This window comes from Eptatretus burgeri, chromosome 1, assembly GCF_056783735.1.
Source record: "Eptatretus burgeri isolate ZD-2024b chromosome 1, Ebu_testis_v1, whole genome shotgun sequence".
NCBI lineage: Eukaryota > Metazoa > Chordata > Myxini > Myxiniformes > Myxinidae > Eptatretus > Eptatretus burgeri.
Window position 1 is genome coordinate 19,111,169 of NC_140961.1, and position 12,234 is coordinate 19,123,402.

At 50.7% G+C, this 12,234-nt stretch overlaps 1 protein-coding gene across 2 annotated transcripts in view; it reads right to left on the reverse strand.

Moving 5' to 3' along the window:
* Positions 1–990: 990 nt before the first annotated feature.
* The window catches only part of LOC147033960 (catenin alpha-2-like), a 150,606-nt gene continuing 139,362 nt past the window's right edge, over positions 991–12,234 (reverse strand). For both annotated transcript variants that reach the window (XM_085873829.1, XM_085873838.1), the window contains exon 19: positions 991–3,390. In XM_085873829.1, the coding sequence (XP_085729955.1) occupies positions 3,109–3,390 (282 nt within the window). In that variant the 3' untranslated portion in view covers positions 991–3,108. The remainder of the gene's footprint in view (positions 3,391–12,234) is intronic.

Here is a 12,234-nt window from a genome sequence, read left to right on the forward strand (position 1 = left end):
TTTAAATAATTTGTTAATTTCAACTTCACGACACCAATAGTATTCCCCAAAGGAACCTCCATGCTAAATATCAGCATCCTAGTACACATATTAAATGAATAGTAAGCTGCTAAATAACTTGTACCAAAAACTTTAACGTTGATACGCTACAAAAAAGTTAAGTTTAAAACAGGTCAAAATTTAAAACATTTGAAATTATTTTTTAGTTTCAACTTCACTACATCAATAATATACCCCAAGGGAACCTCCATGCCAAATATCAGCATCCTAGTACACATATTAAATGAATGGCAAGCTTCTAAATAACTTGCACCAAAACTTTAACATTTTCACGCTCACGCTGAGGCTGACGCTGACGCTCACGCCGGGGGTATCGCTATAGCTCTCTGTTCTTCGAACAAGCGAGCGAAAAACCCTTCTGTTTATATTAGCAGTATTTGGACAAAATATTACAGCATTTTATATCTTGACAAATCAAATTTGCTGCTTGCAGACCCCACCCAAGTCCTTTTTTTTTCTCAAGACTGCATAGGGTAAGGTGCTCTATAAACTAGCGTTAGTACACGTAATGGTCTCCCTGGAAATACAGAGGCAGCAGAAACAATAAATGGATTTAAACTGTAATTTCATGTGTACCAAGATGCATCCGCTTTGGAAAGGTACTTGGTTACTGGAAAGACTGGCAGGTAACTTAGGTATGAATGAGTGATTGTATACACGTGCAATGGTTGTGACGTATGTGAGAGAAATGGGTTGAAAAATAAAATAATACATCCTGGTGACACATCTGTTGCTTCCCCACTATTCTTCTTCCCCTTCCTGCTTCTCCAACCCATCCCCCCCCCCACCACCCCGAAACAGTGAAATAAATCAAATAAACCGACAGATTATATTGATGGTGTGTGGATAAAGCACAGGTATGGATGAACGTACCAAATGGCTTCCTTCCTCCTCTCTGAACGTTCATATTAATGAAAACGTACAACACCATCATTTTGTGGTTCATCTTTATTATATATTTTTTCATGAATAAAAGTATTCCTTAACTACAGGAAAAACATTGTGCAAAATTAAAACAAACATGCGTTGTGTTTGCATCCGTCGATCACGGCCTTGTGTTCTATAACCAACAAAGCATCGAGTGTGGCCGCATTTAACCCGCCACGTACCAGCAGCCCAAAGCCTGCGCATTCCAAACAGGAAACTTACTGTTTTTAGCGACTTCATAAAGGATACAAACAACAGGCACGAAGAGGTGAAAGGTGAAAGCCTTCCCAAAGCTGGAATGGCCAAAGCAATGCAAATACTGCCCCCAAAAAAGAAAAAAAAAACCCAAACGAAAAATAAAATAAATGACATGTTTTTAAAAGGGTGAAAAAGTATGTGCATGTGCTTAGGAAAGTGGGGAGCTGGAGTAAGAATTTTAAAAAGCAGGAATTGTGTTCCATGCACTTCTGGTCACATAAAAAAAACAGCATGGCAAAGTAATTCAAACTTGTTTGCAACCTCTTAAATGACAATTTAAACGTTAAAATTCCTCCCACCCCCACCAAAAAACCCCCCAAACCAAGGCTCTAAAAAACAAAGGAAAGGAAAACAAAAATTAAGTTAAAAGCAAAAATAACCGTTTGCAGGTAGAAGCCGTTTTGAGGCAAAGAGGGCGGTGTAAAGTATAAAACGGCAAACGGATCAAATGAGGGTTTTCATGCAAGTCAGGAGATATTTAAATGCAAAGCATATGATGGCAAATCAAAAAGGTGATCAACCGCCGCTCGTGAGCAAATCCAAAACGAGACAAAACCCACGGCATCCGACTTTAGACTCCACTAATGTTCCGTTTCCCACATTCAGGAGTTGTACGTTCCAGCCTCATCAATTTGCGCGATTGCTATCGTTTCACCCCGTAACAAGTAGCCGATAAATTGGAGTGAAGATTTGAATTTCTTCATTTTCTTCCACCCCCCCCCACCCCTCTTGCATAGATATCACCGTTGCATGCAAATTAGCCGGCACAAAAGGGCGGATTAGATGATGATGCCTTTTGCATTTGGAATTCGGATTTTGTTACACGGCTTGCGTCGCGAATTGCAAGGCGTCAGTCGCGGTCGCTTGTTTGTGTGGACAGCACACTTAACGAACCTACCGATGCGATTGCTGACGAAGAGCAAGAGGTCAAACAAGGTGGGAAGACCCAATTATTGGCGAAAGAGAAAAGATCAAACAATCAGCGGCGATTGCACCGAGCCGATGCAATACATTTGAATTGACAGCTGGGTATGGTTGCGACGACTCTTTTTGAAGTCCTCCTGCCGATAAGATGCACCCTCCCCCACTCAAATAGATGTTCTTCCTCAAGATCCCTTTATATGGGGTGAGGCCGACTGGTACTGAGCTGCTGCTCTGCTCTTGCTACAACATTCCTTCACCACCCTCTGCCACCAGCCATATCTCATAACTCCATCCACGTCCACCTTTCTGAGATCCCTCTTCACACTCCACACACCCATCTCAACTACGATCTACCACTTTTTCTCCTGCCTCTCTCTTTCAACACCTTTGCTCTCTTCCTCCATCCGCACCTGGTGACCTGCCCACCTCAGCCAGCTTTTTACCAATCTTCCCGTCAAGCTTGTCTGCACACCGATCTCCCTCACTTCATCCATCCTGACCCAGTTTTTCACCAGGTCAAATATCTTTGAAATAAATCTGTCAACAAACTTTCCCGATCTCCAAGTGTTTTACTGGAAACATTGAACATTTGCCCAAAACAAACAAACAAACGTGATCCAACAATGCATAAAAGGACTGCGATTACGAAAAATTAAAACAATTAGAGCTACTCCAACCATGTGGTTATTAGTTCCCTTCCTTAGAGCAATCAGAGCAAAGTTAATACTAGCAAGGAAAACCTCAATTAAAAAAAAAAAAAAAAAAACCTCCTCATTCCTAAAAGAAAGACAAATAGCCATGACTTGCTGCAAAGCTATGGGGGGTGGGGGGAACCTGATTGAAAAATATGGTCCACGGTAATGAGCAAAGAGCTGCTGTGGAAAGTAGAGAAATTCAAAATTAGGACCACGGCATCAAAAAGGGGTTTTAGCGAGCAGTCTACACAACATCACGACCTTTGAACTCGCTGAGAGCTTGGACGGGTGAGATGTGCTTCTTCTGAGATCCACGGCGGACGTGCTTCAACTCCTCCTCAGGCCGCTCCCGCTTTACGAGTGGTTTCTTCTCGGGTGCCTTCATCTTCCAAGAGACGACGGGCGAATTGAGTGTGCTCTGGGCCTTGTGGTACTTTGTCGTGGCTACGTAGGAGGCCTTGACAGTAAGTACTACGGCGTTCATGAGGTTCTTAGCGGACTGGATGAGCGAGGTTGCACTGTCAAGCTGCAGGGAGTGGAGGAAGAGGGTGGGAGATGGTGAGGTGCAAAATGGAGGTGGAAGGATGGTAAACAAAGCTTATATTTTGTCGGCATCAATGAACTTATTTGTCAGATCCACCGACGCTCAAAACATGACATTTATAAAGAGAAAGCAACAAGGCAGGTTTGGTGGATGGCTGCCGTACTATTGAAGAATTGATTTTTTTGCAAAACGACAATGGCAGCAAACAAAGCTTGACAAACATATTGAGAATGTTTTACGAACAAATTCACCCCTGTGTAACATTTTGATTCCAAGTTAAATTTTTAAAGTTACAAAAAAATAAAAATAAAAGGGAAGCAAGAATATAGAAAGAAAATAGATTCTCATTTAGACCATTAACAGGCCCAACATACAAATACAACAAGAAGGGCACTCTTCGACATCGTCACGTTGATAGATATGCCTCTGCCCACATTACTACATCATTATACATACTTTCACCAAGTTTTATTTAAATTCCAGATTTAAAAAAATCGTATCATTCTGGCTGCCAGACCTTGTGACCTATCGATTATTCGTGAACACCCTGTTATCACTCAGGCTTGGGAAACGTGTGTGAAGTTTCCACTCGATCTGCCGAGCCGTTCTGGAGAAGAGGGTTTTTAAAGCTTTATTCTTCAAAAAAAAATCACAGCAGCCAAACCATGGGAGCTATGACATCATAGGCGGAGAACTTTTTGTCCCTCACAGAAAGGTGATCATACCTGTAAAATTTTGCCTCGATCTGTTCAGCCGTTTTGGAGAACATTTTTGAAGGCTTTTATGTAAAAAAAAAAGAAAAGTATATATATATATATATATATATATATATATATATATATATATATATATATATATATATATATATATATATATATATATATATTGTTGCGGATTTCGTGCCCGCCGGCGTGCGACGGCCACGTAACTCGAATCGCGGCACGTCGCCCACCGGACGGACAATCCAGTCGTGACCCTCTCGGACTAACGCCGGGAACCAGTCACGGGTGGACCTTTCGGTCTCACCGCGATCGAGCCAATCAGCCCCCGCGTGGGATAGGGTTGCTCGCCAAATTCGAACTACCTAAGTACCCACGCGGAGGGTAGACCGGGCGATCGCACCTCGCCGCAGGTCGACTTCGGACACGGGCCACTTAAGCGACCCGTTCCGTACTATCAGAATAACCGAGCGGTGTTATCGTCGACCTCGACGGTTCGATTAATTATCGGGCGTATTCAGCCCACTACCAACCCTTTACGTGAAGCAAGATGGGGATTCAGTGGAGGAAAAGACGAAGCGAAGCGGGAGAACAGTTCAACAATAAAGCACATTTATTCGCGGCACACGGGAAGCACACAAATACAATTCCACCAAATGCACACAAAAAAAGAAAACACAATTCCATTTACACAAAAAGCAAACATAAAAGTGAAAACACAGTGCAGAGCTAATACCGACTACCGAGCACACGGCAACACTTATACAATTCTACTTCACAGACGGCGCCGACAACACATACCCAAAACCAAGGAAAAGAAATACCCTCAAGAATGAGGCAGGCCTGAGGCCGAGACCGGGTCGCGCCTACCCGTCTGGTGATGAGACGCGGAGCGGCGATGGCCCCGCAACCCGCGGGCCTCGCGGACAGTGCCTGGCAGGGGGTGGGAACGGGCCCCCTTGGTCGCACTATCTCAGCGCGGGGGGAAACAGGAGGGGGTTGCTGATGCTCGGGGTATAGAGGAGCTTTATTATCCCTGGTGTGCGTCTCCACCTCGGCCAGGTCGCGCTGCCGGCCTCCCTCGGGCGTGCAGCTCCTGGCACCGACGTGAGCACCCCCTCGTCCGACTCTCTTCAGCTTCTCCAGCCACTGCAGGCTTCGGGCTCCAGACTTCCACACTCGTCCCCTCCGTTCCGACTCCTTCTCGTTCTCGTTTTCGTTCTCGTTCTCCTTTTTCCTTCTTCTGACTGACGAACACCGTCCTTTTATCCCCCCGTAACTTCGCCTTTGACCCCCTCCCTTTGACCTTTCACCTCGCTCCCCATTGGCCCAAGAAAAAGTGGGCGTGAAGGCTTTTTGATCCACAAATTTGCATATATCGATCGTTCTGGAGGCGGGGCCAAATCGCCCCTCGCTCACCGATTGGACGGCAAAAAGTGGGCGTGTGTCGTTTTTGATCCGTTTTTGAAGCACAAAATCCGTGATTTTGTACACGCTGTTCGACGCGCGTTCTGCATGAGTCCAACACCGGTACCCACAGCGGGGCAAGAACGGTGGCGATGCTACGGTTGCGAGGTGTGACGTGAAGGTCGTGGCGGTTGTGGTGAAGCGGTGGTTGTGGTCGGTGGTTGATGTTGTGGTTGTGATCATGGCGGTTGGTCCAAAATAAAGATAGTAAAAGAAAAACGGCTATCCTAAAGAGTCGCAGCACGTATAAATGACATGTATTCCCACTAGACAACGGGTTTGGGCCTAACTACACATGCACTTACCGAGATACCTCACCTAAGGGACCTGAATGGTGGTTTGCGAATCTGGTAACCACAACACTACCCCTTCCCTTTTTACAGACTCGTCCCGAGTCGTCAAATTTTCGTGTGCCATCATGTGTAGTTTTCCCCTAGTACATTTTACCTACGGATCCCTGAGTGCGACATTCATGGTATTCGTGTCCCCAAAATAAATAACCTGAGGGCTGCGTAACTACCTAAACAAACTCACTCACACGGACGACTTAAATAAAATTGCCGGCGCTAAGACATACATGCCGGGGGCGCACTCATATGTACAGTACATCTTAACCTTAACTTACAAATTTTACACTAAACCATGGCCCAGGATCAATGAACTCTGCAAAAAGAAAGCAGTTAGCAGGGAGCCAGGCTGCCCACATGCAGTCTCTGGCTCAAAACAATGCAGGTGACAGGGAACGTGGCTGGCTGCTCACACGCAGTCCAAGGCCTTCCTTTTTGAACTGAACGCACTGAACCACAACGGTGCATGGGCCGCACAAACGTAGTCTCCGTGCCAGCTCAAGTGGCACACGCAATGAGCACAACGAATGAATGCATGGACACAAACACGGTGCATGGGCTGCCACTGCAGGCCCGTGTTGTAGCTGCCAACAGGGCAGTTCTCGCAGCTTGCAAACTGTTGCCTTGATCCTGGCGCACATGGAAATGAACAGGGGGGGCAAAGCAAAAATTGAACGGGGCTGGTGAACGTGGGTTGTGGGCATGGCATGGCAAAGGTGCAGGCAACACAGCCCGCAGAAGAAGGCCGCTGCAGGCAAACACAGCCGGCAGATGAACTGGCCGGCACAGGCCTTGAAGTACCACAGCTGCAGATGAAGTGGCCGGCACAGGCCTTGAAGCAAAACCCGACCAGCCGATGGCACAGGCCTTGCAGCAAAACAACAGCTGCCGATGAAGTTGGCCGGCACCGGCCTTGAAGAAAAACAGCCAGCCGATGAAGCTGGCCAGCCTTTGCCGTTCAGTGGAGGTTGGTGGAGGGAGTGCGGTGGTGCTGGCCACTTGGAAGGCGGGCTCGGACCTACCTACCTGTCTCCCTCCCACCTATCGCCTTTGCCTGTCACTGTACCTACCCACTCCCTTAATTTGTCAAACCCCAATTTAGCCCCAACTTATTTTTTTTTTTTAATTTTTACTTTTATGTTTACTTCCCCTCTATAAATCGTCCCCTAACCCCCTTTATCGTCCTTGTTCGGCTAACCTATCCTGTCACCTAGCCTACTCCCAACCCCTACGTTCCCTTCCCGGAGGGGAATAAGGGAGAGCTAACGTCCCGTGTCGAGGCCCAACGAAGCCTCAGAATGGCCTCTCCAGAGTTCGGCGATCTAACCCAAAGTGGGTCCAGCGGCCCACAACGACAGCGAGGGGATGGATGGTGCGGAGGGGTACATCTCCTAATCTACCCTAACCATTAACTCTTAAACTACCCCGGGGCTTTCAACAAGCGCCTCTCGCTTAAACTATTGGTTCTAACAACCCAGATTCCCGTCGCCTGTGTTGGTGTCCTCACAATTTCGGGCCTCGCCCCCCAATTTTCTCTCCGTGCCCTCACACGGTCTCCTGGCTGGGACACGTGGCTCCCTTTGGCAGGCACGACCCTCTGCCGATTCTCCCGCTATGGCACCCCCGGGCACTACACTGCCTCCGAGCCTACCAGCTCCCTAACACCGGGGAGTGCCCCCATGGCACCTCCCCTGAAACGCACACGTGGCAGGCCGGCCTCCCGGGCCCCTTTCCGAGGGTCACCCGTGCCCCCAACACCGCCCACGCGGCTAATGGCGCGCCAGCCGCCGGCACCAAGCAGGCGCACCCGTGCCCACTACTCTATCCCGGCCCCCCATGGGCCCATGGCCTACCGCGGCCGACTAGCCTGGTGCCCGGGGTACCCACTCAGCGATACTCACCTTTCGCAGCCACGCTCCCAAGCCCGTCAACAGGGCTCCTGCACCCCTCCAAATGGGTCTCGAGCCTACTTCCCCACCAACAACAAAACGACCTCCATTTTTCAATTTGACTAACCCAGCTAACTCACTCTACACTGACCCCGGGGTCCCTTGGGTGGGAGTCACTCCTCCCCCCAATCACTCATCGCACCATGCATTCCCCATTCACTCTATACACACAGACCCGCTGGCCTCACTCACTCAACAAGTACTCACCTCACAACTCACCAACTCTTCAACACACACACCACTGAACTCTGCCATCCTTCTAACTACCTCCCCTAACTAACTCGTGCTCCCACGTCGTCCCTTAAACTACAGCACGTTCCTTTTAACCTACGTAGCTAAACTACGTCCCCGCTACACATCCACAAGTCTGTCACTGTCTCCAAAATAAATCATTTTATTTCCCCACCTAAATCTGGCTACAATCCCTCTAACTAATCCATTCCACGGACTCCATGAGGACTTACCCCTGCCCCATGAAGTCGGTCTAACTAAGCTAACCCTTCCCCCTAACTAGTTTTCATCCTGTGCCCAGGCAAGGGGGTCTTTCACCCCTTGCCCAGGAATCCTTTGCACCCGAAAGTGAGGCTTACTTTTTTTTTATTTTTCATGCGCAGCACCTGCGCGGCAACTCAGAGCTCGCGCACTTTGCACCTGTCCGTGACGTCATGCAGCTGCACGTGTTCCTCGTCCCTCCTTGGACGGGACCATCCGGCAGAGATACCCCTCCTGCCGGATTCCAACCACACGTGCAGCCATGACGTCACCGTGCGCAAAAAAAAAAAACACAAGCCCCACTTCTCGAGGGGTTCCCCACGCGAACACATGTGCTTTGCCCATTGGAGCTTCACACACACGATCGCGTGGAGAACCCGTCCGGTCCAAATCCATTTTCCTGCCTAAACTTTGTCCGTCCGCAGGATCGGCAAATCCACCGCGTGCGTTTCCGGACCGGGACTTCACTCTCGCAAGCGAGCACGTGGCGGTCTCGTGCGTTGCACAGCACGAACCGCGTGCTCACTGCTGGGTGAACCCGGCACGGTCCGCGAAACAACTACAGCCGCTGCCCGGCTTTCTCTCCTCTGTCGCCTTCGTCGTCGCCATTCAACCCACGCACACCTGCGTGTTACGACGCACACAGTCCACACCATTAAACTCACACCGGGAGACGCGGCTGCGTGCTCCCGCATGCCAACCGACATCTCCCTCTCATACCGCTCTCTCACACACACGGTCTCCCTTGCACACAGCGACCTTGCACACGGCCGTTCACTCACGCGTGCGGGGGAACTCACCCGCGGTGCCTCACTCGCACTCCGTGCCTCATCCACACACGCGGGGGCACTCAACCGCGGTGCCTCATCCACACACCGTGCCTCACTCATACACGCGGGGGCACTAACCCGCGGTGCCTCACTCGCACTCCGTGCCTCATCCACACACGCGGGGGCACTCACCCGCGGTGCCTCATCCACACTGGCCGTTTCATCCACACACACGGCCTCACTCACACACGGTGCCTCACCCACGCACGGCGTGCTGGGAAGCACGTACTCCGGCACCATCGCCACCACACCAATCACACACGGGGTCGCTTCCACACACGGGGACGCACTCACACCTTGCACCACACACACAGGGACAACCACACTGGGGATTCGTGTCCCCACAAGGGTCTCCGGGGCCTCTACACCCCCCAAGCTCTCCGTGCACCCGTCCACAGCACCCGTCCCCTCAACCTCGCAAAGCACGACCGAACTCACCTGGTCGTGACTCACCTCAAGGGGGCATACTCCCTCCCCTCGTTCCTGGAGGAGGCCATCCAGGTGCTCGCACCGGGTCCCTGCACGCTCCGCGAGCTCACCCCCATTATCCTCCACTACCTCCGTGTGTGTGTGCGCGTCACTTACCCCGTCTTCCTCGTGTAGTCTTTCCTCTATTTTTTCTATCTCCCGTGTCTCTGCCAACTCTTCCCCCTTTACCTCCCTTGTCTCAACTATTATTTCCTTTGTCACGGCCTTCATGCCCGCCTGCAGGCATCGGCCCATGTTCTGCGTCTCACCCCGGAACTTTTTCATCTCTTCCCTCATTTGCTGTGTATTCGCATCCATCGTCGTTTTCACTTCATTCATTTGCTTGTTCATTTCGTTTTTCATTTCATTTGTATTTGTATCCATCTTCGTTTTCACTTCATTCATTTGTTTGTTCATTGCCGTCAGCATGGCGCATAGCTGGGCCATGTTGGATGCACTCAGCTGAGCCGTTTCGGCAAGGGTTGGGGAAGGGTCTTGGTGGAGAGGGGGGGGGAGGTGTCATACACCGCGGCCGCTGCCGCACCCACCTCGGGCCCTGGGTTCAGTTGGGCGAGTCCGTGTTCCTGCACAATCAACATTTCCTGCACGGGGATTCCATCCTGGACCATGGATTCTACATTACTATTACACATACCTAATCCACCCGGCACCCGCTCGCCTTGAGACGCCATCTTGCTTCTCGTGAAGGGTTAATTTGAATCGCTCGTAATTTGGAGGGAATCGGGGGTCGCTTCTCTCACCCCTGGACCGATTCCCGTGAATTTAGCCGGAGACAGGAGAGCCCGTTTTCCTGTTCTCCGATACCAGTGCCGCGAGGAGGGCGATGAATTTGTATCGCACGACCTGACACCAGTGTTGCGGATTTCGCGCCCGCCGGCGTGCGAACGGCCACGTAACTCGAATCGCGGCACGTCGCCCACCGGACGGACAATCCAGTCGTGACCCTCTCGGACTAACGCCGGGAACCAGTCACGGGTGGACCTTTCGGTCTCACCGCGATCGAGCCAATCAGCCCCCGCGTGGGATAGGGTTGCTCGCCAAATTCGAACTACCTAAGTACCCACGCGGAGGGTAGACCGGGCGATCGCACCTCGCCGCAGGTCGACTTCGGACACGGGCCACTTAAGCGACCCGTTCCGTACTATCAGAATAACCGAGCGGTGTTATCGTCGACCTCGACGGTTCGATTAATTATCGGGCGTATTCAGCCCACTACCAACCCTTTACGTGAAGCAAGATGGGGATTCAGTGGAGGAAAAGACGAAGCGAAGCGGGAGATCAGTTCAACAATAAAGCACATTTATTCGCGGCACACGGGAAGCACACAAATACAATTCCACCAAATGCACACAAAAAAAAAAGAAAACACAATTCCATTTACACAAAAAGCAAACATAAAAGTGAAAACACAGTGCAGAGCTAATACCGACTACCGAGCACACGGCAACACTTATACAATTCTACTTCACAGACGGCGCCGACAACACATACCCAAAACCAAGGAAAAGAAATACCCTCAAGAATGAGGCAGGCCTGAGGCCGAGACCGGGTCGCGCCTACCCGTCTGGTGATGAGACGCGGAGCGGCGATGGCCCCGCAACCCGCGGGCCTCGCGGACAGTGCCTGGCAGGGGGTGGGAACGGGGCCCCCTTGGTCGCACTATCTCAGCGCGGGGGGAAACAGGAGGGGGTTGCTGATGCTCGGGGTATAGAGGAGCTTTATTATCCCTGGTGTGCGTCTCCACCTCGGCCAGGTCGCGCTGCCGGCCTCCCTCGGGCGTGCAGCTCCTGGCACCGACGCGAGCACCCCCTCGTCCGACTCTCTTCAGCTTCTCCAGCCACTGCAGGCTTCGGGCTCCAGACTTCCACACTCGTCCCCTCCGTTCCGACTCCTTCTCGTTCTCGTTCTCGTTTTCGTTCTCGTTCTCCTTTTTCCTTCTTCTGACTGACGAACACCGTCCTTTTATCCCCCCGTAACTTCGCCTTTGACCCCCTCCCTTTGACCTTTCACCTCGCTCCCCATTGGCCCGAGAAAAAGTGGGCGTGAAGGCTTTTTGATCCACAAATTTGCATATATCGATCGTTCTGGAGGCGGGGCCAAATCGCCCCTCGCTCACCGATTGGACGGCAAAAAGTGGGCGTGTGTCGTTTTTGATCCGTTTTTGAAGCACAAAATCCGTGATTTTGTACACGCTGTTCGACGCGCGTTCTGCATGAGTCCAACACCGGTACCCACAGCGGGGCAAGAACGGTGGCGATGCTACGGTTGCGAGGTGTGACGTGAAGGTCGTGGCGGTTGTGGTGAAGCGGTGGTTGTGGTCGGTGGTTGATGTTGTGGTTGTGATCATGGCGGTTGGTCCAAAATAAAGATAGTAAAAGAAAAACGGCTATCCTAAAGAGTCGCAGCACGTATAAATGACATGTATTCCCACTAGACAACGGGTTTGGGCCTAACTACACATGCACTTACCGAGATACCTCACCTAAGGGACCTGAATGGTGGTTTGCGAATCTGGTAACCACAACAATATATT